General features: G+C 41.9%; 1 protein-coding gene across 1 annotated transcript; it reads right to left on the reverse strand.

The window, feature by feature from the left end:
* Positions 1–14,898: 14,898 nt before the first annotated feature.
* On the reverse strand, positions 14,899–27,532 carry slc6a9 (solute carrier family 6 member 9). The gene is made up of 12 exons (XM_070919616.1): positions 27,382–27,532; positions 25,722–25,853; positions 24,768–25,044; positions 22,762–22,894; positions 22,385–22,519; positions 22,171–22,274; positions 19,473–19,710; positions 18,490–18,624; positions 18,285–18,384; positions 17,297–17,397; positions 16,086–16,256; positions 14,899–15,141 (listed from the first exon to the last, which is right to left on the reverse strand). Exons 2-12 carry the CDS (start codon positions 25,843–25,845, stop codon positions 14,899–14,901), a joined length of 1,761 nt encoding a protein of 586 aa, XP_070775717.1. The 5' UTR covers positions 25,846–25,853; positions 27,382–27,532.
* Positions 27,533–27,917: the final 385 nt, after the last annotated feature.

Here is a 27,917-nt window from a genome sequence, read left to right on the forward strand (position 1 = left end):
CATGTACTTCAAGTAGAAAATTTGAAGAATTTCTTTTTCCTTGAGTCACAGCATATGAAAGAAGCTTGAATTAAGAGACACAAGCTGGCACAGTTGTGGAAACGCAGGTTCCCTGTCATTGTGAGAAATATGATTTTGACTGAACCATCCGTCTCTTTGTTACTAAAATTGACTGGTTTCAGCTATTTTCAAAAATGGCAGGCAAAGATAAACTTTGACGACTTGATTCGCAGTCAGACAGACAGATGGAGCAACATAGACTAAGCCAAATTACCAACAGGGCAGTATAATTCCCATTTACATATTTTACGGAGCAATATAATTGAACGCGATTTCCATATAAATGTGGGGGGAAAACAGGTGAGGAAATCGCCTTTTTTTGTTTTGGGATGTGGTTCACATGGGTTAGAATCAGTAACATGCACAGACAGATTCTGGAGAGATAACAGCGATTTAAAAGCAAACCCACACACACACAGACACACCATGTAATGTGATGATCTCCCTATGAAAAGCATGCAGGACATGGAAGCTTTACAAATGGCCGCCTAAAACAACAGCTGTAATGCGACAGGCAGACATTTGTTCCACTAATCACTGAGGGGATTGTCAAATACAACCGAATGGAGGCTAAGAGAGTCTTATGTTATTAGGCCCTGCTACCGTGACTCCACAACACACACACACACACACACACACACACACACACACACACACACACACACACACACACACACACACACACACACACACACACACACACACACACACACACACACACACACACACACACACACACACCGTGGATGAGTCTCTTGTCCATCATCCCTTGCCTTGGCCCTCACACCTTGACAGCTGTCAGTGATTTTGACATGCGAGATCACAGAATAAAGGGATTACGCTGATCTGTGGAGAAAAGGCATGTTCCCGGCAGATATTTCCGAGGGTGTGTACACATCAAGTAAACAGCAGTGGGTTATACAAGAACACTTGCAGATTAAAAGGGTTAGGTTCATTCAAATGACAAAAACATTCATCATAGTGGTATCTAACGACGCTGATAGTTTGGGTTTTGTGTGCCAATTACATTTGTCGTGCTTCACACCTCAATACAACGGCGATGAATGGAGTTTCATCTATGGTGCTCACAGTATTGAGAAGATACATTTCTGAAATTCAACAACAGCATGTCCCAGAAACAACGTCCTGGATAATCTGGTGACCTCTCTGTCAACGGTTTTCAGTTGAACTACTTTCTAAGAAATAGCATGAAAACTGTTGACGGCATGTTCTATGGATTATCCAGGCAACAGTGGAGATTTTTTTTTTCAGAAAGCTGCACTAATCAATATTTTCATATTAACAATGGATGACATGACCATGTGTAATGTGAAAGGGATCACTCGTAGTCACGTAACCATTCACTGTATATACAGTGCACTTGACGAACCCACAGATAATTACAAAGCAATCACCAGACAAGAACATCAATATTGGAAGATTCTGCAAAACTCTGGACTTTTCCATAATATCTGCTCTTGGCAATGGTTCAACTTGCAATAAAGTATTTGGTCACTTGGGGGCAACGGTAACAAGTTGTGAACACAACATTGACATATTATTGTGCTTTAAATTGATATTGTGAACTTGTTAGCAAAATCTCTCTCTCTCTCTTTTAGCTCTGTTTTTGGTCTTCACCAACTCCTGACTCCTAAACTACATGTTCACCAGCTAAATCCAATCCTGGTGAGTTAAACAAATCTTTCCAGCTCTACACAGCTTTCAAGGGCATTTTAGCATCTTCCAGCTCATTGTTTTTGTAATGGCAATTTTCCAAACCTTCCAATGTCCCTCTTTCCAGCATGCCATTACTGCACAGATAGGAGTGATGGAGTGATCTTACGTCGTTATTCGCAGTTTAGTTTGCTTGTTCATTGAGGTAGTTGAACAAAGATGAACGTACCAGTTTTTTTCCATATGCAGGTTGTAGTGTGTTGATCTGTTCCTGGTCTGGTGAGAACTGGGTGCCCTCCCTCTCCCTGTGCCTGCCATTTCCTGTCACCTATGCCCTTAAATATACAACCCTGTGCATCTGATGACCGCCACCTAGTGTCCAAAATGACACTGCAAGATGATCTAAACAAAATAATATGACATGCCAACAATAAACACAAATGGACTCTTTGATAACCCGTTAGCTATATCAACTTTCAAGGTGATATGTCCGAGCTTGCTAGCTCAAATGTTAGTTTATCTTTCACTACTCTGAGAGCACCACAAGCAAAATTCCATTCACTCCAATTGTATTGAGGTGATGGCAGGAACCCCAGAGATGGATATCTCTAAAACTATCTGCAGGGCTAGATATCACTAGAAGTTTGTTTTTCTGTGATTGTGGTGAACTGATCCTGTAATAATGTGTCTCTAAACAAAAATGTGCAGGCACGCACACCTCCAAACAGACAACAAGGTGCTAACAATCAGGGCAGAGGTGTCTCCATCTTCCTGGATATCCCCCGACGCCTTTTCATCTGTGATTTCCCAGGAAGTCCATTACTATTGCAGACGGGTATCGTGCTTCTGCACCACAATCAATACTCTTCCATTAAGGTGATGAACGGTCCGTTTCCCCAACCTTCTGCAGTCAAGACAAATTCTCAGGACCCACTGATCCAAATCAGTCAATGTGGGCATGACAGCACCACACCCAGGCAATGTGAAGGGTAAAGAGAGTTGCTGACCGCGGGTGTCTGACCAGCTCTTCCATCCCCGGTGGTGGAGACATCTCCTGCGTAATGCATGCTGTCCTTTACCTTAACAGCAGTCAACAGTGACATTCATTTCTCAGAAAGTAGAGCGAGGGATGCATTTTTATCTATCAACTCTCTGAGGGTAACATCTCATCTTCAAGATAATTTCAAACTAAAATTTGAATTGGCAAATTAAGTTATTTAGTAGAAAATTGGATATTTTCTTAAAATAAGTGGGGAAAAATCACATATGACTCATCAAGTATCAAAATAATGTGATGTGGTTCAAAAAAAGTGATTTGTGTAGGGAAAAAGTGATTTTTTTTCTCCAATTTCTTCTTGTGAAACAACACATAATTCTGGTTTACTTAGACAAAACAAGTTCCGGCATCTTCAAGGTGACATGGCAACTGACTTGGCACCAGTGGAAATGGAAAAAGCGAAAAAAGTGCCAAGAGAAGATATTTCCCCACAGTATTCTCAGTAGACGTTAGTATCATTGCTTATCAGCTGACAAAAACACTCACTGTTCTTTAATTTACAGAAGAAATGCAAAGTCACACTCCAGGAAACAGGAATTAGCTTACTAATTTTTATAGAGAGGGACATGTTGTTAAAACCTTGGCAAATCTAATAAAGTCAGAGTTGTTAGCTTGCTCCAGAAACTATTTTCCTTCAGTGTAACAGCTGACATGCTCTACCATCCTTTGGTATTCTGAAGAGAAATGCAGAGTGGCAAAGCAATTACTGGGTGACTGACAGGCTCGCAGCCGAACATTTTGCTAAGCCAACAAAGCAAATTCTAACACACACACACACACACACACACACACACAAGTTCACATTATTTCTGTGAAATGGTTACAATGGTGTGAGCACTGGTGATGAATGGTGTTGACTGCTAGAAAGATCTGCACTACATCATTGACTAAATCAATAAAAAGAAGTAATGCCATGTCTCAATTCAACTGGTTTCACCAACTACAAATAAGTATGGGTCTGCAACATGACAGGACACTGCGAAAAAAGATGCACAAAATAATCCCATTAAAAAGGCAATGTCACATTAAAGTTGCACGCCACCAATTTTTCACAATTTACTAGTAATGGGGAGAACCGATAAGCAGCTATATAATGTCATCGGTGGTTCTGGAGGAGCTTTGTCAAGTCTGAGAAAATGACTCAAGTGACATCGCTTAAGTAATCTCATTTTGAACTTGGTGACCAACAAAGCTTTACAAACTGGGGACATGAAGTTTGACACAGGCCTTTTCCATGCAGACAGGGACACTATTGACTAGCATTGTGCGAAGTGTGGCATCTCTAGGGTTTTAGTGACTTGACCCATATGAGTGACTAAAATGGGGCGGCAACTAACTAATTGCTGGTTCATCATTTAGTCTGTCAAATGTAAAAAAAAAAATATAACCAGACTAAAACAAGACCAAGAGTTACAGTCACGCTAGCTGCCTCTGTGAGGATGTGCTGAGGCAAAAACGGTGGTTTGAGCTACGTGCTAATATCAGCAGGCTAGCATGCTCACAATGACAGTGATTAACATGCTGATGTTCAGCAGGTAAGATACAGACAAGACAAGACAAGTTAAGATAAGACCATATTGTCCCCTTGGACGTCCCTGCGTCTTCAAAAAAAAGTTCATACATTCAACAGTAAACAACAATAAACCTGTAATATTGCATGATTGTATTACACATTGTGCTAGAATATTGCACGTTCAACAGTAAAACTAGTCAAACTAGATTGCACATGCCAATGTAGACTGCACTATGACTGCTGCTATTTTAAATCTTAATGGAAGGTGGAACAAATTTGTTTTTCTAATGGTTCAGTCTACATTTTGGAACTCTAAACTGACGGGCCAGACAGAATATGCCTCTCTGAAACACCTCTGAGAGGCATTTTCTGTGCTTTTCTGTGAATTTACAATGACATAGAACAGAGAGTGGTATAGTGTCGCCTCACAGCGAGAAGGTCCTGGGGCCTTCCTGTGTGGAGTTTACATTTTCTCCCTGTGTCCATGTCAGAGTAATTGACTGATGACCTGCCGACCTGTCTTGCCCAATGTCGGCTGGGATTGGCTCTAACTCCCTGCATGACCCTAAATCCTCATAGATGATCGATGGATTCAATTCATTTCAATTCAATTTTACTCATATTGCGCCAAGAGAGATTATCTCAAGACACCTTTCAGAGCTAGAGCAGGTCCAGACCATACTCTTTAGAATATTATTTACAGAGACCCAACAGTTCCCACCAAGCAGGCACTTGGCAACATTGGCAAAGAAAGACTCAGAGGCAGAAACCTCGAGCAGAACCAGGCTCTGGGTGCAGTCATCTGCATCGACGGATTTTTTCACGGATGGATGATGTAAAACAGAAAAAAGCAGCAAATCCTCACATTGGAGAAGCTGGAACCAGAGAGTGTTTGCCACATTTGTTTGATACTTAAACCATTAATCGATTATCAAAAGAGTTGTCGATGAATCATCTGTCAATCAACTAATCGTTTCAGCACGAGATCATTCTTCTTTTTTTTTCTTTTTTTGCCGTAAATCAGTCTCTCCTTCACAGTAGCTCCCCCTGAACAGACACATAAGCTTAAACGTACGATGGCAAACCTCCAAGCTCTGCTCTAAAATACTGTGTTAAAATCCCTGCTTGGATTGTAATGTTTTGCATATTGCATGACCACATGGAACAAACAGATTGATCAATGGCGGGCTGACGTCAGGATGAAGGATTGTTCAGTTAATTCATTAATCTCTCTGGCTAGCGTCAGATGATCTGAATAGCAATAACAGCCACCCTCACTCTCTCCCCCGACCTTATTAACGGAAGTATAACGTTGTGGTGTCAACACTGCTGATATGTCGTATATTACAGCCGAAAGAAGCAACAGCTTGCTCGCTGTGGGTGGGTGGCTGTATTTCAGTTCTGGTAAGGGGTAATGTTGGGTTCCCAGAACTGGAGTCACCTTTCAAACAAAATGCAACAATGGTCCCACAAGCAGGAAAATTGCTTCCTGTCAAAAAAAGGCTACTCAAGTCTAGGAAATGTCCTTCAGCCACCCCTGACCACTCCACCACAGCGTTGCTCTGAGGACAATATGGAGTGCATTCAAGGACAATAATCAACAGTTAAGACCCCACAAGCGTCCTCTGTCTGCTACTGTTTGGATCAGTACTTATAATTCAACTGCTAATCCATTCTAAGGAGTGATTCTCTGTCTTGTTTCCTGCCTTCCACAAACAGGACTGCTCTAGCTGATGAGATTGTGTAACTGATAGCGGACTTATGTAACTGGGAGAAGAGCATGCCAGTAAGAAGTGCTGCGTATGTTACATTAACAAGCTGTCTTCATTATGTAGTTAATCCTGTAACCTGGTGGCACTCATGATGGATGTTATGATGGCCCAGTGATAAAATGGCTTGGCTGGAGTAAAAGAGTCTGGTGGTCCTCATATCCACAGCCATGCTGCCCTCTTCTGATTCCACTTGATAGTGCATACAAGACCATACTGTCGATTTTTGCCATGGAATTCAGCGTGAATATTTGTCAGCCTCAAGCGATGATTGCAGTGCAATGGTTTTGGTCTCATCCTTTGCCACCATCAGGTTGAAATGTCACCTTGACAATCACATTGGTATGTGAAAAAAGGCTATTTTGAAAACTGAATCCGCAGTCAAGATTCATTCATCGTTCCCAGATGGTAAATACAAATGTTTTTGGTGACAACCGGTCTCTTTCATTTAGCGCCACCCAAAACTGACTTTGCACATTCATGTGTGTAATGTGTGTCAGCCCGAAAGTAAGGGCACTGAATGATGCATTATGGTTGGGGTTTTTACTTTGACAGCTAGCTGCTACACCTGTAGATTGTGACTTGCCTTATTGGAAAAAAATCTATCCATCAGATTCACTCGAGACAGAAGGCTCTAAGAATAACTAAACCAAATCAGTGTGTTTCCCCCATAGACTTTATATGTTCCCCCGCCCGCACTTTTGTACTGAGGGGTGTAATGAACATTGTACCTTCTCGAGGCCGCGACCAGGGCTTTAAACTTAGTGGTCTATCTACTACTATCTAAATATAAATATAAATATTAAATACTTATATCATATTGTTATGTATTGATTATTGGCACAAGTTACTGATTATCTGTGACACCAGCTTGGATTTAGCATTCAAGGTAATTGCCTCTCTAACACCATCTAGTGGGAAAGCCATAACATAACACTGCCTTGCGTAGTTCTAAACCTGTCTGGACCACAGACTGCATATGAAGAGTCTATGGTCTGGACCCCTCCAGTGGGTCACGAGCTGTATCTGAGGAGTCGCCATTATTAAAGAACAGGAGAGAAGGTTGCTGGTTGCTGAAGATCTTTCAATTTGTCCAGTGTAAGAAGTTAAGATGGGGAAACAACTCCTGGTTGGAACTGCTCACATTCAATGTGAAGGAGACACTCCTTCATGAAAGTAGTGTTTAATAGAAGCCTCTCAACATTTATTCCTTGCTGTTTTCTTTTTGAAATGATTTAAACTGTATATTCTGTATACCTTCCATCTACACCCTGTAACTCGTTTGTGACATGTCTTGTGACATTTAAGTGACTGTCTGCATTTTACTTCAATACCGTGATAAAAGGCTTTTATCTGAGACGTGTGGGGCCGTGGGAGCCACGCAGTGTTATAGGCTTTTGATTATACAGCTCATAGACTGAGCTAGCTGCTGCTGAAGAGTGGAACATTACTGGTTAATGCCACAGTTTTCTCTTCAGTTCCAAGTCAGTTGCTTTAAAGACATCATCATTAGACCACCTGACTGAGAGCGGGTCGACCAGAAACAAGGAAACAATAAACGTATCTACCAGTGAAGTGAGACCAAAGTCTCTTACATGCTAAAACAGGGACACGCAGAGGATGTTAAGGGGCAGGGGCCAGATTCATAAAATAAAACAAATATGTACCTGGAATGTTCACTTTTGCGACACTGTTAAAGGGATATTATGCAGTTACTGTGTAAGTCCATTAGCCTGTACCAGAAGACCCCAGTCAACATGTGTGCTCTCAATGATCAAGATATTAGACAACATTTATTTTCTTTAATAGAACCACGTTTACGTTCAGTGGATGGGCCACTAGCACTCGACCTTATTCCACCGATTCCCACATTACTAGAAAAATGTATAACAAATGTGTAAACTTTAACAATAGCTAGTTGGCACATTTCAAGCTGCTAAATAGTTCAAGCATAGATAGATCCTACTTGCCAAACAGTAAGAGACAGAAACAGAAACAGAAATTCCTCAAGTGCATCAATATCGATATAAAATAAAAATGTGGTGTATTTATACTTTGTTGGCCCACAGACCTGATGTCTGCCTCAAAGGAATTCGTCACACTGACTGACTCATGCTGACTGTTGGCTGCTTATGACTTTCTCTTGAGGAGGCCAAATGGCAAGTGCTCCCTTTGAGGTCCATCTATGCACGTGCATGTGTTAGACTATGTTATATAATATGTGTACTTTAGAACCCAGAGGCAGATCGCGAACACAGAACTGGCAACAGGGAATGAAGTATATTCTTAAATTGCAGGAGTGAGTTGCTGAGCAAAACTGAAGAGTGGCGCAAGAGTGGGCAGGTTGAAATGCAGGCTGGGCTGTGGGCTGGCAGGCTGACTGGTGAGGTGGTTAGTGAGGCAGGCAAACAGACAGTCAGGCACCGGTAGACACAGTATTAGTCAGGTAATCAAGAACAAACACAAGGACATACTAGTTTTTAACTTGGCCGTAGCATCAGTACCAAACTGGGGAAGACTGGAAAGTTGAGCCGGGTAGTACACTGCAGGGGCTTGATGAGCGGATGGGTTGCAGGTGAGCAGGTGAATCAGCAGCAGGTGAGACAGACACACACACAGACAGAGAGAGAGTACAAACAAGGGACTCAGGTAAGGGGGTAAACAGGTGGAACACAAGGAATTCAGGAGAGGCACAACCGGGGACCCTGACCAGGGCTGTATTCAAAGACTGCAGATTTTGCTTTTGTTTGCATACTTCATACTACATGCTACATTTTGTCCAAATCAGGACGTACTGCTAGTACAGTAGGCGGTTTTGAATACAGCCAGTAACATCAGTTACACAGCAATGTTTTTACCTAAAGTTTGCTGACATTACCCACCATAAGACCAAGTAAGGCAGTGAACGTATTGAATTGAGCAAGGGTGCGCTTTGTTGTTCATGATTTCAAATTTTAATTTATAGTTAGACTTCCAGAGATGATATAGTCTCACTTTAAGCGGGCACAAACCCGAAAGGTCTGGAATCACTGGCAAATTATAGAGAATTATGGGCCAAATTTGATCACATAGATTCTATAGGCCTATTTTGTATTTGCCCATGTTGTACAGGATGAGATATTTATTCCTTTCATTAAGTCCTTTTCCATACTAACATAATATCGGTAGTATGAAGAATTTAAACACAGATTTAGTGCTCACTCTATAACATATTAAATGCATTTTTTATGTAACTCCAAAACATGAAAGGCAAATGTAAAATACCCAATATTCATCAAATGTTTAAAATAAAATGTTCAGGTATGATGTATTTTGAGTGGTATTAAAAAACATCACAAAGCAACACAGGAACACTTCAGCACACTGATCTTTAAAATAGATTTTATTTACCATTTTGTAATTCAACAGTTTACGATATACAGCTGACAGGACTAAGACATTTCAATGGATTTTGGCCCTAAAGGTTGAAGAACAAGAAGAACAGACATGGTTAGGTAGATAGACAGATAGATATGATAGAGAATACCAGAAGGACTGTGTTCTCTTTTCTCACTTGTGCTTTTCCTCTCCACTCCTCCCATGACAACAATTTACATTGGCATAGCAACAACACAGCATTTGTCCACTGACAGTTTTTTTTCAGCCTGATGACTGAAACAAATAGACATTATTTACTGTACTTGTGTTTTCAGTTTTTATCCAAAATGGAAGTGTGAATTATCGTCCTAATTACATATTTGTTTCTTTCCTGCAGCTTATAAAAAAAAAACAACCGAATTATTTCTTTAAAGTGCTGAAACATGAGATTATGCTTATGTGAGCAGTAGTAAGAAATTCAAGAGGTAATGTTCTGCAATTTACAGAGAACCGCAGAAGCAAGGTAAAATCACAGTTTTGTGTTATTAGTACAGTGGAGCAGTCGTGCTGTCAATTTGCGTATAAACAAGGTCTGAGTAGTAGTTCACGTTCTTCAACATCAGTGACTTTCTACTCAGCCACCTCAGTGTAAGATGACAGGAGGCAAATGCATTAGTATTTGAAGACATGGGTCAATTATTAACTATTCTCAATTGTGTTTCCTGGACGTCCAAACAGGTCTTTCCTCTTTTGGTAGCCAGATAATTGAAGGTTTACTTTTCCAAAAAGAGAAATAGATCAACATATAATAGTAACTGGACCCTTTCCTGATACATATATGTCATATAAGTGCCTAAAATATCTACACAATACAATATTAAGATCCGATATTATGCATCAGAGCTGCACAAGAATGACAATGTGAGTTAATGGGTCCTGATGCTAATTCTATCTTGGTTGCAGAGTCATTTTGGTGTTTTGATTTTGCTCAATTTTTAAGATATTTTGTAACAACTAGACAGAAAAAAGCCAAACTGTTTGGGTTAGGGGCCACAGAATATTAAAGGTAAACACTGACGTTCGGCTGTTGGCACTGCATTGTGTAAAATATAGCTTTCAGTTTGAGTTTGAAACATAAAAAAAGCATTGTCATGTAGCTGCAGCCGCCATCTATTCCAGAGCTCACTGTGAAAACGTACCGTCCTTTTGTAGTTCAAGTTTCGATCCAAAGCTTTTTTGTTTGGAAATGCTTTTAATATTAGCTTGTGGCTTTATCTTATTTTTTATTTTTTTTTTATGAATACAAACAAAAACAAAAAAAAGTAGTGTCATTGAACATGGATAAACAATGATTAAAATCTGAAGATAAAATATGTCATTTTCTTTCTCTTCTTTTAGTACAAAAAGTTTTTTTTTCTTAAAAGATAGACTGTATGTTATTAGCAGAATAGGACTTGGCTAGTTCTGATAGGTTAGAGGTACACTGACATCAATACTGATACTACGCCTGCTCTACATGCAGGCTCAGCAGTAAGAGCTAATCCACTACACACAGAGTACACAATACACCTGACACTGCCTACATTACGCTACAAGTAAAACGACAAATCAAAAACAAAATTAAACAATACCCGCCCTCCTTCGACCCACAAAAACACATTTACCCACCCCCCAAAAAATAAAAGCAAAGGTAAACACACACATACACACAGTCCGATTATATATTTTTTTACATTACTGTACAAAGGGAGGTGGTGAGGGTTAGGATACATAGAGAGATAGCATGGTAAGGCTAAGCTTCACTTACTACAGCATGAACACACGAGACAGGCAATCACAAACAGGAAGCGGTCCGAGCTACAAGCTGTCCCAATGTGCACTGAGAATAATAAGTTCATATTTCCAGCAACTAAAACCTCATTCAGAGAGTGTAACATTCCTTAGACTGGAACTTCTACTCAAAGGAAGCAATGCAATATATTTAGATTAGTAGACGGTGATGATGTATTGTTTCATAGAGCACCTGGTTTCGCAGTAATTTAATTCAAAATACTACTACAAAATACTTCATGTGTGGTGTGAATAGTTGAGGAATAAACCAAAGCCAGAAGGTCGAAACAGACCGCTAACCAAAGCTACAGTTCTCCACCTGTGTGAATACTAATCTGAGAACCTTCTGGTAAAAAACCTGGGTAGAAATGTGTGCTTGCTTCGGGATGCTCACAGTCCTCATCTTGATTATTTTCACTGTGTTTGAGCTTCTGTGCTTAGCATTGACCTCTCTCATTGTTCCTTCATTCATTCATTTCATTTAGTTCACAGTAACACCTCTGTTGTGCCTTTACGACCCTGAGTGTCAGCATCACCCCATCTTGTGGATTAGTGGAGCAACTGCACTGTCATGTTAAAATCACTTTCCTCCTCTAAAGACATACTTGTGGGGAATAGTGGTGAAAGAAAAGAAAGAATGAGCAGATAAAGTCTGAAGTTGTGCTTCAATATTTCTAAAAATTGTTGAAAAGCCTGACAAGCATGGATACCTTTTTAAAATAATAGTTTGCCGTCTTGGGAAATATGCTTATTTGCTGTCTTGCTCAGAGTTCGGTGAGAAGATTGATACCACTCTCATGTCTGTATGCTAAATATGAAGTTGGAGTCAGCAGCTGGTTAGCTTGGCTTAGCGCAAAGACTGGAAACAGGGGGAAACCGCTAGCCCGGATCTGTCCAAAGGTAAAGAAATCCACCCACCAGTTCATTATAACTTGTTTGTTTAATCTACAAAACTCAGTGTTAAAATTACAATTTGCAGATTTACAGGAGGTTATGGGCTGGACTATCTCTTGGACAGGACTAGTTGCCAGACAACCAGCACGTGTTTTTGTGCGTATTAAACAAATGAGATGCTAATGCGAACATGCTAATTATTGAGATTTAGGTGCTGGTAGGAAGATTTTGTTACCATTGGACAGAGTCAGGCTAGCTGTTTCCCCTACATCTCCACTCTTTATGCTAAGCTAAGCTAACCAGTTGCTGTCTCCAGCTACATATTTACCACGCAGGCACAAGAGTCTGGTATCAAACTTCTCAGTTAAGTCTCAGCAAGAAAGCAATTATTCCCAAAATGCGAAACAATTCCTGCAAGTGTAGATACCATATATGCAATACGATATACACTTTTGTATATTATGTGAATAAGTTCCATGCTCATACTGGCACCATAGCCCTCTAGTTCTCCAAACGTCTTTGATTTCACTGATGATTTGACAGCTCACAAACAAAGAAAAAAGTGAAACTACGATGTGAAGAAACATTACAGGCAGACCTGACGCAATCTGCAAAAAAAATCCCCTCCCTGCCTGTGAAGCTAAAAGCATCTCACTGCCACCTGAGCAGGCGTCCAACAAAGCGTCTAAAGATGAAAAGTCGAAGGAACGTGTGATCTTCACACATCTGACTACTCTTTTCACGTATTTGTTCTGTGTTTAGACCGCCGCCACACTACTACAAAGTTGCCCTGGATGCTTTCCAATCAGACACTCTTTTGAAACCCAACCCTGCATGCTGAAGAGACCCCTCTCTGTCCTGTCGCAACAACAAAACAACAACAACACATCAAGTCACGGATGAGGAATGGTAAACATGGTTAATTATAATTCTGTAGTTTTTATTTTTTTTGTACAAAATAAACATATGCTGTCTTTATAATTATTTACTAAGTTACTTTACAATAATGAGAGGTAAAAAGGAGAACTCTACCGAGAGAACGATACTATACAGCTACATTAAAAACTACATAACTCATTTAAGTTGGTTTTTATTCTGTATTCTTCTGGAAACAAGCTGCATCTCTCTGCTTTCGTCTCTCCATCAGTCACAGCACAGCTTGGCTCAGAGCTTTAAAAATAAATGCCTGTAAATACATTAACTGACTGTAAGAGACCGCAGTCTCTCTGAGATATACAGTATATATGTTACCAAAAACATGTGCAGGACTCAGGTAACTCAGGTAATGTTTTTGGTAACATGCCTTAATGGGGCAGATTGCTACGACCCACGGGAGACACAGACTACGACACACCTGTGATCCTTTTCACTAGCTACCTCCTCTCGCCCGGATCCTCAGTCATAGACCACGTCCCAAGATGCATTTCACTCAAAAAGAATGCCTGGAAGACTTAAGAAGAGATGGCATTTATATACAGAGTTGCATCCACCTGCTTTGTGTGTATGTGTTGGTGTTTTTTCGACAGCGGAGAAAGTTAGGTGGTTTCAGTCCCTATAATCTTAACCGGCCACCTTAGTCGAGACAAGGTTTCCACAGGCAAGGAACAACAATAAACCACAAAGTTTAACTTCGGCTTGGACCCTGAGAAATGGGCACTGGGATCTCTTCTGTCAAAAAACTGGAAACAAGCGCTTTGCGTGTGTGTGTATGTATGTGTGTGTGTGTGTGTGTGTGTGTGTGTGTGTGTGTGTCTGAGTGAGTGCTGGGGCAGAGCGTACAGTACAGTTTAAGTTCACTGATGTTTCTCTGCTGAGTTTAAGCAGCTTTAGTGGAAAAGAAAAGTTACAAATGGAGGACATTTCCACAAAAGATCAGCCCTAAGTGTCAGTTGCCATCTTGGGTGTTTGTTAAATATTTGTTCTCTGTAGAACTTTTTTTTTTTTTTAAAGAAGCAGCATAAAAACAACAGGCTTAGTCTTAAGCTGAGATCAACTATGGTTGAGGTCACTGTGTGCTGTAAAATGTACAATAGTGTGAGTGTATGAGTGTGAATGAGTGTATCCGCCTCTTTTTCTGGCCATAGAATTGAGCCTATTTCCATCTTTTTTAGCATCATCGAACTGTAAATGGCCAGTACAGGCACATTCACCTTGCTCCTCTTTATTACAGCACCACTGTGTATCACATCACGACAAGTCTCCAGCTGTCAAATCACTGCTGCTAGAAAGTCTCCGATCCCCACCAGATCCAGCAAACAGAATAAAGGAGAACAGTGTGTGTCTCTATGTTGCTGCATGCACAAAACAAACACATGCAGCTTCACAATCTACTGTACCTCTAACTGCATATGAAGATGACATATACAAGTTTTACAAAAAAAGGAAAGGATAAACAAACTGCATTATTAAATTATGTGTAACAAATTAACAACCCACCCACACACACATACTAACATACGCACAAATCTTTTGGATGATGACCCAATTTTGTCTTCCTTTCGTTTTTTTTTTTTTCTTCATTTATCTAGAGACAACACACAGATAGATAGAAGAGGTTAGGATAGATATAATAAGCCCTTACAATATGTAAAGGTCTCCAGTGAATGGGATCTCCCCCACAGAGGACTGTGAGAAAGTGGGGTGAGGATGGAGAAGAAGGGAGGAGAAGGGAGGAAGAGAAGGAGGAGATGGTGGGCCACGGGGAGGCCATGCCCGGTAGCGCTGACAGAGCTGGGGGGTGCCGTCTATGCGCTGGGATTAGGGTTGTTGTGTGTGTTGGTGGAGCCGTTGCTTCCCTGGATGGTGAGGCTGATCTCATCCTTCCTCTCCTTCTCCTCCTCCTTCAGCTCCTCCTTCTGCTCCTCGTTTTCGTTGAGGAGACGAGGCTCCACGGTGTCTTCGGAGGCCATGGGGGCGTAGCGGCCTGTCCGGTGCTCCCTCAGGGCAGGGCCCCACTTTGGATGTGGTCGGCAAGCATTCTTCAACCGCTGACACAGAGAAAGATATGACACATCATTCAGAGCAGCCTCAAATGGAGAGAAAGAGTCCAAAGATATATCTGAGGGGGAATTAGAGACTAATCAAATCATCTCGAGACTAAGCTGGAAGTATGAAATATACCAGTTTACTCATTCATGACGACCACAAATACCAGCTCCAAAAACACTTAAAAATGTCAACAGTTACAGCTGCGTTCATTGATTGACATTTCAACTGCTTTCAGCCTCTAAACTTTATTCCTCTTTTACTCTTCAACTGACACAAAAACTGACACTTGTTACTGCACGCACTTTCACTATCACTGGCACTTCAACTTCAGCTGTCATTTCAACTGCCTTCACCTCTTCCACTATTTAAAGTGCACACACTGACAGCTATGACTGACACTTCTATTTAACTTGAATTTAAATTGCAGTTGACTGACGTTTCCACTGCTTTCTTTGCTTTCTTTTTAAATGACAGTTCAATTGCTTTCATTTCTTACACTTCAACCGTTCAGCAATTCAAGTGCTACCAGCCTCTACACATCAACTGACACTTCAAGTCATTTTTTACTCTTAACAGTTCAAATACTTCAAAGGACGTTTCAACTGGCTTCAGTGCTTACTCACCAACTGCTTTCATGGCTCAGACATCAACTGACGATTTTAGCTCTTACTCTTCAACTGTTAGTTCAACTACTTTCAGTGTTTACATACAAATTGACAATTCAACTGTCTACAGGGGTTGAAATGCATTTTTCAAATAGTTCTAAGCAATTGTACTACAACGATTTAAGTTGCTCTCCGCTCTTACACTTAAGACACTTCCAACCTTTTTAGTATGCATGCAATTTTCAGCAAACTCGATTTCAAAGTTGGTCCGGAATTTTAAACTCCTGCTTTCTAGCTAAGCCTGGCCATACGTGTGAAACGGTTGTGGGGTGCTGTACCTCTCTGAAGGTGGCTCCTGGGGACCTTGAGATCTTGTAGAGGGCATAGACGGGTATGCAGACCACTGAGGACAGAGCCATGGAGAAGCCGATAGCCAGGGACCAGCCGGGATAAACGTAGTCATTGTAGGTGATGGGCTTGTACTGGATCACTGTGAAGATCAGGATGAACTACATAGACGGAGGAGAGACAGTGAATGAGTAAGGGCTTTGTCGTTTTGAAAAAGTGTCCTCAGCACCAAAGCTAACAGAAATCAAACAAAAAAGAAAATGGCTAAACCCCAAAATTCAAAACAATAAAAATAAAAATGTATGTTGAAAGGCTTTTCGTCAAGAGGTGTACCTCTCATCTAATATACTATAGAAAGAGGGTCTTGAAAACAACACAGAAAAAGTAACTGTTACTGTTACACTGTATTTTACCTATCAATTTCACAATAATAGGTAAAACAAACAACGATATACCACGATAATTAGTGTTAAATCAATTAGTGTTCCCCATCCTGCTTACTATTAGTCCAAAAAAATGGCCGCTGTCGTTACGGTCAAAGTAAAAAACATTACTTCCCGTACAGCAGATCAGGTGAAATCACTGCAGACAGCAGCACAACAGACATTTGTTTTCATTTAAAGATTGCAGATAATTATTATTATGAATCAGGACTGTTCCCAACAGCAGTGAGTTTAGTCACAGCTCCACCAGAGGCCTCGGAGAGTGGGGCATTAATCTGTGTCGTGAAATGAGAGAGAGAACAAAAGTGCCTGAAATCTGACCAGTAATCCACAACAATGAATTTCTTGGTTGGCCCAGCAGCTTAGTGGACTAATACGCCTGCTTGGGAAATACCATTGATAGCAGCTGCATGTGTCCATTTCCCACTCAGAAAGATTTGCTTTTAGAGGTTTACATTGGAAGCAAAGCCAACAGCAGCCAAACAGATTAGTGTGGACGGCAGCCCAAATGTAGGTCATGTCCCCAACAATGTGTCAGCGACGCAGGGAAGTTTAGACCCTTAACGCTCCTTCAGATCGATACGTCATCGCGCAGTTCGCTTCCTGCGACAGTCAAATCTTCAAACGTGCTCATGCTTCAGGAGACGGGAGAGATGTATGTGACCGCAACAGCGTTACATTTTGATTACACGCTCAATCACTATGACTGTGGTCCCAGATCAGAGGGCGTGTCTCTGTATGCCTGTTCGTTCACTTACAGAGATAATGACGGGGGAGATGAATCTCCAGCACACTTTGAAGAAGAGAGGTGGAGGGAAGCCCAGCATCATCTCAACATCTTTAAAGTAGTTCCTGTGACCTGCAATGACAAAAAAAGAAAAAAGAAAAATCAAAGTTTGATTGCTCATTTAAAATTTTAATAATGACATACAATATATATTCAGATGAAAGTAGATGATGAAAGTGTGATCTCTCTAGTTCCTTTACCTTCAGTTGAACCCTTCCCTCAGCTGTTTTGGCACTGGGATATATAATCAGTCTGTCATATTAAAACATTCCAGGGGTAATTTTTCAACTGACCGTGTCATTCATTCTGTCTTGTCTATTTCCTCTTAGGACATATACATTATATATATATATATATATATATATATATGACTTTAGGTGTCTGTTGTCTGCCTATACATGAGTGTTTTTTGTCTGTACACTTTGTCTGCATACATGCTTGAGCGGTGTCATGTTTCCAGCAGCGTCACTATGTGTATCCTCGGGGGCCATAACTATCCTAATCCACCCCTGTAGGTGTATTGATGTGCAGCGCGTGCAGAAGGGAAAGGAAGAGTACGAGAAGAAAAGGTTTTTCTAAATTTGAAAAACATGTCCAACACGTTTATAAAAACATGTCCTCTGGCAACACTGTGTGCCAGGCAGAAAAACGCAGCATCTCTGCCTCCTGTGCAATGAAATGTTCTTTTTGTTTAATTTTGGTCTATAACTGCTAGTTTGAAACAAAGCTTGTATTCTTTTTATTCAAAGAGGCTAGAAAATAATAATTGAAAAAAATCTATTCAAGAACTGACAAGGGGTGGAGAAGTTTTCAACTATTATAGCTGTGTTGAAATCTCTCTATGGAATCATTATGTCTAGGTATGGCCAATCATTTAGTCAATATGTTTTTTCTTTTAAGAATGCGAGGTTCACATGCGAGCAATACACAGTGTAAACCAGCATCTTCAGTCTCCTTACCGTAAATATACATGACGCAGATGCACATAATGCAGGAGATGATGACCAGAGAGAAACTGGCAGCGTAGTTGTCCATCAGTAGCAACCAATAGATTCCTGCCTGTAAACACAGAAAACAAGAGGATCAAGAGTCAAAAACTGCACCTTTTCTCTGCACGAGAGAAAACAAGTTCAAAGACATGATCTGCACATGTTTGGGACTTACCTGTGTTGTTAGCGGCACTCCCAGTAAGAATCCAACTATGGCCACTGACAGAGTGACTACGGTTTTGTTCCTCATGATCCAGTCCGTACCAATCTCATCCACGATGGCCGTCACCAGGGTCTCCAGCAGACAGAACTGCACGAACAGGGACAAAAGGGTTTATGGATTCAGTTAAATGAGAGTTGAGATTGGACAGCTGTTGCCCAAAGTCCTTCTTACATGAAGAGAACGGGGGTACCACAGTCCACCAGGTTAACACTTTACACACTTTTCAGATGGTGAAAGTGGAAGTGTGAAGTGGAAAATCTGAAATTTTAGGAGGGCAAAGTTCTTTTTCTGCAGTTACATGTTCATCCACTACACGATGAGTTTCATATGTACACATCCACTGTGTAGAATGGAATCCTACTTTTGCAGCGTAATGCAAATGCATTCCACCAAATATTTTAGTAACATGACACATGCAAAATATGCAAATATCTGTCAGGTGTGGCATAACAATTGAGTGGATGGTCAAGAATAAAAAGGCATTTTTATATATATATAAGCTAATGCATTATAAAAAGAGTCCACAGCCATGCTAGCAGCCCTGTGAGGCTGTACTTAGGCACAGTGCTTTGAGCTAAATGCTAACGCTAGCATGCTACCAAGTTCCCAGTGACAATGCAAACATGTGGATATTTAGAAGGGATTATATGTTCACCGTCTTATTTTAGTCGTGTTAGCATGCTAACATTTGCTAATTGATACAGTACAGCTGAGGCTGACGGAAGAGCCATTTGTTTGGTCTTAAATCGAAGGCCTGGGAATATTAAAAACAGTCCCCTTGAACCAGTCCTGAATAATACCTGGCCTACAGATTGACCTGAGCTGTATGGACATGATCTATTATATCACACAAGTAATTCACATTTAAGTGTTGATGCATTTGTAAGGTCAGATGTGCACGTTCTATGTGTAGTGTACAGTTTTGCCAGCTTCACCTGAGTCCCCAGTCCCAGGAGGATGAGCATGAAGAAGAAGAGCAGTGACCAAAGTGGTGAGATGGGGAGCAGAGTGAGGGCTTCCGGGTAGGCCACAAAGGCCAGGCCCGGGCCGTGGTCGGCCACCTCTGACACAGGGACGTTCAGGTTGTGTGCCATGAAGCCCAGGATGGAGAAGATGACAAAGCCGGCATACACGCTGGTCGCACAGTTGGTGATGCTGATGATGATACTGTCTCTGTATGTGGAAGAAAAGAGAAGAAAAAAGCATGTTGGGCATTAATTCAACTGCTCGAAAACAAAATGAGATAAACTTGCAATTTGTGTGTATCTAGCATTGTTGTCAATTATACTTTCCCCAGTGGTGATCTACCCCCCATTTCATATCATCCAAAAGGTAGTGGGTGGGCGATACCACAAAATTTCGTCGTGATTCAGGCCTGAATCACTGATATTAATACCAATACTAATACTTTTTGCAAAAAAAAGTGGCTAATGTCATATAGAGGGGAGCCCTTTGTCCTGATTTACTATGAATACTGTGAATGCCTCAAAGGCTACATTTCATCATCACCAAATGATTCACCAAACATTAAGCAAGCTTTTTACATCATCACTAATGACAGTATCGATACTGGAGGTATTAGCTGTCAATCTGCCCACACCTACAAACGGGATGTCTTGAAAATTAAATACATTTTACTTGTATTCATTTGGCAGATGCTCCTTCCAAAGTCACGTACAAATGAGGAACAATAAGAGCCGCAATCAGAGAATCCTTCGAAAAGAAAGTGCTGGTGGAATTTTCTTTTAAATGCCAACCAAACTATCCAAGGTCGGTAAAATGGCACAAAAACCTTTGCTATTTTCAGTAATGTGGCATTTCTCTACATACACCACAACCTCTCAGAAAGTGCACAGCCTATACCAATCACTCAAATTTCTCTCAAAAAAGAGAAACAGAAATCTAGAAAATGGGATTGTTAGTCCAAAACTCATGATTGAATTCATATTTAGAGTGAATTGTTTGCATACTTCTGAAAGCTGCGTAGCGAGCGCCTTCAGAACACCTTTCCTCTGCCTGACTCTTCAACCAGGGAATTACGTGGTTGCACAGCGCTTCGCTTCCTCACGTTTCCCGTTAAGAGTTATCACAGATCGCCTCTGATGACTTTGATACCCGCCCCTTTCCCGGCTCCTCACAAGCCCCCGATCAGGCTCCCTCTCGGTCCTGCACTCTCTGCACTTCTGCATGTGCACCAATTGGTGGTGTTACAGGAGTGCAGAGAGCGACACCGCAGGGACGGAGCTGCAGAACACAAGCTGATTAGGCCGCCGTGCAGCTGTGCGCGCAGATAGCGCAACCTCAAGCTCCTGGCAGAGGAACAAATTATATCTTCAGCCCCCACCATCCCCCACCCCCCGACGCCCTCACTCCGTCAGCATGTGTGGACAAGACATCTTTGCCTCTCCTTATCTCCTCCTCTGTCCCCTGTCCTCCATCGTAACCTTCTCGCTCACTCCCCTGGCATTCAAGCACGGTGCAACCAGCCTCTTAACACAGGTCCAAAAAAAAATACATTATCTCTGTCCCTCCTCCTGTCCTACCTTATCTCACCTTCTCCCACTTCTCTTTTAGACCTGTAGCCTTGAAGTTGGCTACCCTCCTCCTCTCACTTTCTCCATCACTCTCTACTCTCCTGACTCATGGGGGGAGGGGGTTGGCCACATAGCCTGCACAACCCGAAAAAACTTCTCCTCTCCCTCCCACTACCTTCCTCTTCCCTCTATGCTGAAGTCTTCAGTAGCATGCGCTTTATTCTCTACATTTTCTCAACTCCCTTTTTCCTCCCTCTACTTCGTCTATCCTCTTCTTCTACGCCTCCTCATCTTCTCACTCCCTCTGCCTAGAGTCTCTGATTAGTGCAAATAATACGATGCTGGCCTGTGTTGCAGAAACAGTGCAGCAGCATAGCCTGATGCGAAATGAGCGCGGTCATATCCGCACAGGCGGAGGCAGGCATGGCACTGCTTTTGGGTAAAATTCAACCACCTCAAATTCATTAATGCTTTGCAAAATTCAAACATGCATGGTCACCAAGCTGTCCTTGTTTCTGTGAAGTATACTCTTTTACTTGACAATAACATTAGTGTGTGCACAATTTGAAGGAGGTTTACCACATTAGCCAGAACTGTATTTTTTCCTTTTGTTTTTCTCCTTATTGTGAGAGTTTCAGCTGGAAAAATGCTGGAAGCAGTGGGAAACAGCTAGCTCCAGTCCAAAGGCAAAAAACATCTGCTCTAAAGTTACTTTTTGTTTGTTCAATCTGTACAAAAGTGTAGAAATGACCCGCTTTTAATGGGTTTTAACAGTCCAGGAAGTCACTGCCCCCCGGGCAAGAAATAGTCCAGAACATAACCTTCCTAAAACCACAGTTTGTTGTTGTCTCACTTCTGTATTTGTAGGTATTAAACAAACAGAACACTTTAATTAGTGAGCACTGGAGGTGCTGGTAGGCGGATTTTGTCACCTTAGTACTTGTCCAGGCTAGCTTTCCTTGTACTAATGTAGCGAGCTAAGCTAAGAGATGAGAGGATCTAATCTAATTCTCAGCAAGAAAGCAAGTATTATTTCCCCAAAGAACAATTCCTTCAAAGTGTGGTCTGTTTTTGTTTATCCATAGTCTGGAGTACCAACCTGAAACAGTTGTTGTGGAACTTGTTATAGGAAGCCATGGTGATGAGACCCCCCCAGGCGCAGCCCAGGGAGTAGAAGATCTGCGACGCTGCATCTCCCCATACCTACAAACACAAACCCACATGCATGTCAGAGCAAGTAGTAAAGAGAAGGAACGAATCCATTCACATTTCCAGCGCGTCGAACCATCCGCTCTCTTTACGTGGATGAGTACCTTTGCATCAAGGACCTTCTGCCACTGTGGAGTCAGGTAGTACTTGATGCCGTTGATGGCTCCATCCAGGGTGATGCCACGAATGAACAGGATGGTCAGAACGACATAGGGGAACGTGGCTGTGAAGTACACCACCTGGACACACACACACACACACAGATAATCAGACCATGTGGTGAAGTCATAGCAAAACCTACCAAAGTGACAAGAGAGTTATATGTGTGTATGGCATATGGAGACACAGTTTGAATATTATGTCTGTTTTTGCATGTGGTCAAGCCCTGGTGTCTATGTATGAGTGTGTGTGTGTGTGTGTGTGTGTGTGTGTGTGTGTGTGTGTGTGTGTGTGTGTGTGTGTGTGTGTGAGTGAGGCTGACCTTTCCAGAGGATTTAACGCCCCTGATGAGACAGAGGAAGACGACAACCCAGGACACAGCCAGGCAGCCCAGGATAGGGAGGCGGACCTCTCCGAAGTTCCCGATATCATCCGAGATGTTCAACACGTAATGTCTGAGAGAGAGAGAGGGGGAGAGAGAGACTGGATTTAGGACAGGTGGCTTCAGTTGTTGCTTTTCTTTTTCTTTTTCAACAGAAGGAAACTTCAAATCTTCACAGGATTGAGCAACATGGAAAAATCAACATCAGTCTCACTTTACACCTTAACAACCCAGCTAAGTAAACAATGCCACTCTTGGGCCTCTAATAATAATACCTGGAAAATCATTTAAAGGACATTTAAAGGATATTTGTCTTTGCTTGAGGCAATGCAAGTGGTATTTACAGGCGTGACCAAAGACACACGGGGCAATGCTCTTCTCTGCAGTGTTATTACTTTGTCGTATTGTTGCTGGCATTACTGACTGAAATTAAAGGGAGAAGCGATGGACATGTGACTCAGGAAAATTCTGAAAATGGGATCCAGAACAGACAATATGTAACAAAAAACAATGCACTATATTCTCCAAAACATTTTTGCTCTGAAATCCCATTTTAGGGTGTTGTTTGAAATGGAAATTATACTAAATGACAGTATATATACGCATGCAACACTGAGGATAATTATTAGCATCTTCATGTAGATTACACCTACGCATCTTCTCAACTGCCTCAGTAATATTTCTCTCCTAATTATTACAGTATTGTCAGTATTAACAGAGAGAAAGATGAATACAAGCCCCAACAATGTGGCTAATTGTCAATTGCCAGGAGTGCTGGTATTTTGGTGAAGACTGGCTCTTTGACATAGACATCCAGGGAGTAGGACTGCTTTCAGCATGTCATTGTTTGTTGCATTGATGGTGGTGACATTACATAGATAAATAGTGGAGCGGAGCAAGACGGACAAACAAAAAGAGAAAAAAAAACCCTGTAAAGGTGGTGCTGAAAAGCTGAGAGAGAAGAGGTTGAAATCTTGTGAGGCTGATGCAGCCAAATATTATAATGTATTATAATTATTATTTGGCGCCGCTACCAGTCAGTCATCTCGAGCCTAGTGAGCCTGCAGGCTCTGGCAGCAGAGAGGAGAGAGAGCAAGCTGGTGAACCCAGTGGCACCAGTTCAAGTGTTAGTCAAGGTTTGAAGTGGTAAGACAGAAGAGGTTTGGGTTTGGCTGGTGGGCTATTTAGCTATATCGGATGCCTTTTGTTGAAACATGTGGGTGTGGGCTGGTGTGAGTCAAAAAGTCTGGGGCGATTTTTCCTTCCCTGTTCTATCAGTAAGCAAACCAAATACTCGATGGAAATGTGCAGCAACTAAACACTCTCCAACCATTACACACATTTAGATAGAAAATGCAAGTTTAATGTAAATTCAATAGACAAAGCCGTTTGTGTAATGCGGAGCCATTGCGACCAAGTGAGTCATGCGTGACCGACACTACGCTGCTGTGAAAAAGACCACAGGAACCTCTGTGCTTCCGACACATTAAATTGGTTAGTTACACAGTAGCTTTGTACTCTCCCGGTTCAGGTGTGACGACCTGAGACAGTTCCCAGTGAACTAACTTGAGACAATTACAGTTGTCTCATTCCTATCCTCTCTCTCTTTCTCTCTCTCTCTGTCTTCCCTCGTCCAGCTGATCTGTTGCACTTTCAGCCAAATCCAGTCCAAATATTTGAATGCTTTCCCCAAACATGAGGCATGTTTGACGCAAGCTTATCTTACAGGTGCAAGTCAATTTTGACCTCTGTGTCAAGTACGATGGGGCTACAAAACTGAGTCGAAAGAGGTTACTTGCATAACTTGACAAAAAAACAAAGTGTACTGTCCTTATCCTTGCTGGACTAAAAACTTTGACGAGGATACTCCTCTGGCCATTTTCCCGCACAATGGCGATCATGTGTACTCACTTTATTCATTACTTAAATGTACTTTAGAGACTTACTTCCAGTACTCCTCACTGGGGCTGGTCCTCTTGGTGCGGTTGACCACCTCGGACACCCCTGCGACCAGGCTCGTGGTGGCGTTAGCCAGGCTGGCGTTGAGCTGCTGGCTGTTGCCCACCACCCCGCTGCAGTCCGGTGTGTTCCAGGGGTTGTTGCAGTAGGTCCATGGCAGCAGATTTGTCATGGACATGAAAAAGTAGTAGAAGGCGATGCAAATGACCACGTTGTAATAGATCCCAATGTAGGTGGACACCACCATCATGCCGTAGCCCACACCTGAAGGGAGAAAAGGACAGGATGGAGACCAAAAAAAACAGAAGCAGAACATTGGAACTTGAAGGTGAAGCAAACCTTGTACGTTTGGTGGGTTACAACATGCTAGACGCTGCAGCCTTACGATTGAAGCACTAACCTACTTTCTGTTTTGGACACGGAACCTTTAATACGGTCGATATACTGTATCTGTTATGTGTGGCAATAATTTGTAATAACAACAACACACTATGTAGTTGGGTAAATCCTCACTGTCCTGTTGCTAACACATCTCAATTGGTCTTAGCGGCATCCCGTCAACGTGTTTTCTATTATTCAATAATAATATCATATCCACCAAAGGTAATCTAAAATGACAACAAGCTTACGTCACAACAACTCTATCGCTCTTCCTCTGAGTCCTTGCCGTAACTGACCTCTTCGAGCTGGGTGACGGCAAAGACTGTGATCTTCCTGTGTAGAGATACGTCTCTATCTTGCGATTACTGTTGCTAGAAAATCACCAGAACTACTGTACGTGCCCTACGCAAACACACATGCACTCACCCTGACCTAACGCTAACCAAAAACACATAAGCCCCATGACGTAATTTTGGAGCACAAAAAAACAAACAAACATTGACCACAAAAATATCACATTTGTATGTGATTTATGCAAACACAAGCACATTGACACTAACCTTTGAACATAGGGCTGATCTTCCACACTCCCAGACAGCCCTGGCTGGCGAACTGACCGAAGGACAGCTCGAGGAAGAAGAGGGGAATGCCACAGAACACCAGCATGATGAAGTATGGTAACATGAAGGCACCTGGAGGGCAGAGATAATAAGATAAATACATACATATAGTAATGAGGTAAAATACAGAACTAAAGAAAATGCCACAATATATATTGCATATATATTTCTGTGAGTTCCACGTTTGTGTAAAAACAGTGTGTCAATTACTACATAAGTTACTGCAAAAAATGATATTGCAACAGAAAGAAAAAGAAAAGAAAACATAAACCTCCCCTGAGTGAGCAGAGAGGTCACTGCATGTGCAGCTGAGTCTGTTCAGTGGAGCAGCAACTCTCGGGTGGTTCAGACTGGACCAGACGGTCGTCCATAGGCAGCGTCTGTGTGTGTGTGTGTGTGTGTGTGTGTGTGCTTTCGTATGAGTGTCCGTATGCGAACTAGGTCGGTGCAACCAGCTGACATTGTACATAACCACGTCCTTATCGTTCTGGTAAAGCTCAGCTCTCCGGCCCCCTCTGCACTACTTGCAGCTGTGTATGAGCCAACGTATGGCCTACATATACTGAGTCCTTGTATGGGAATGCAGGTCCTCTCATGCATAACACTAATCCAAATATTTGCGGAGTAAACAAATCAGATAGTAGTTGTAAAGAACCTCGGATATTACACACAAACTTAGAAATGGATTTACAAATGGTTGATGCAACCCAGCAGTTGTGCGCTATTTCCATCGATGTATAATAAGATCTGGATACCGAACCCAAAGATGTGGCCTATTCAGTCCAATAAGAATTTGCTCGCCTGGTGCATACGCCCAAAAAGTTTACTTCCGGGGATATGCGGCCCAGTGAGTATGTGCAGCAGTGTTTCTCCCGCTTGGCCCATAGACTTTACATTGAGATGATGTCCCGGATTTTTAAGTCGCATTTCTCGGCTTGAGGAAAGTTTTACAAGTATAAAACCTCCATGGATCAAACATTTATAGAAGAAGGAGTCATAATTGACCTTGTTTGCAGTTTGAGGCAACCTCAGATGTCTCTTTTATAACAGCGGTCTATGGAGACAATGCTTTCTGGGCTGCAGGGGAATTTTATCACTGCAATACCGCGATTGGCCTCTGGGCAAAATTGGAAGCAGGGTTATGAGAGCTGTTCGGAGTCAACCATATGCACCAGTGAACCAAAACATTACATTTCACACAGCGGTTATATCAAATACATTGTTTCACGGACCTTTAAATTCCTTACTCACAGATCTGTCTACACATTCCCAAGTGTATGTTTTAAATGCGTAACTCCAGAGTGTATTGTGCTCTGAGTGCTGCCAAGACACAGGTGCATGCTTTCACTACATACACAGTGTCATTCTTTCAGTATTCAACTCAAAACAAAACCTCAACGACAGTTTGAACTTGGTTACTAACAGTGGTTGAATTAACCTCTCGATCTGCATTATCGGCTAATCAGTTTGTTGTGTACAACTTAAGTTTTCATTCATGCATTTAAACTGTACTCCACTCAACTGCCTTTGGCCGGCACTAATAAAGGCACCCACTAATGAAGCAATAGAAATGAGCTGGGCTCTATGTTGTACTGCATACCTCCTCCGTTCCTGTAGCAGAGGTAAGGAAACCTCCAGACATTGCCCAGGCCCACAGCATAGCCCACGCTGGTGAGGACAAACTCAATCTGGTTGCCCCAGTTCCCTCTCCGGGAGTTTTCATCCTTGGTCACTGGCTCGCCTGGAACTGCTCCGTTCTACAACAAAGACAGAGAGAGATACAGAGGTGACTTCAGGTGGCAGGAAAGCGTCTGTGTTTCTGAGATAGCGCCGCTGCAGCAGGTTTAACAACTGCAACTGGGCACATTAGAACACGTTAAAAAGACCTTATTTGCCCTCTTTCTGACGCGGGGGTGCATTTGCAGTGTTATTTTCATCAGTAACATGCAATGATGGTGAATAATAAACACCTTTGGGAGGCATGTGGAGGTGAATTATTCACCACACTCACAGTTGTTGAACATTTTCTGTAATATACTATCTCCTCGACCCCAAAGTCTAGCATAAGGTGGGCGCAGTGGAGCAGACAGGATGTAAAGTGAAATCAGCGCCTTAAGAACAGCCGATAAGCATTTG

The sequence above is a fragment of the Enoplosus armatus genome, chromosome 14 (assembly GCF_043641665.1).
Source record: "Enoplosus armatus isolate fEnoArm2 chromosome 14, fEnoArm2.hap1, whole genome shotgun sequence".
Classification (NCBI taxonomy): domain Eukaryota; kingdom Metazoa; phylum Chordata; class Actinopteri; order Centrarchiformes; family Enoplosidae; genus Enoplosus; species Enoplosus armatus.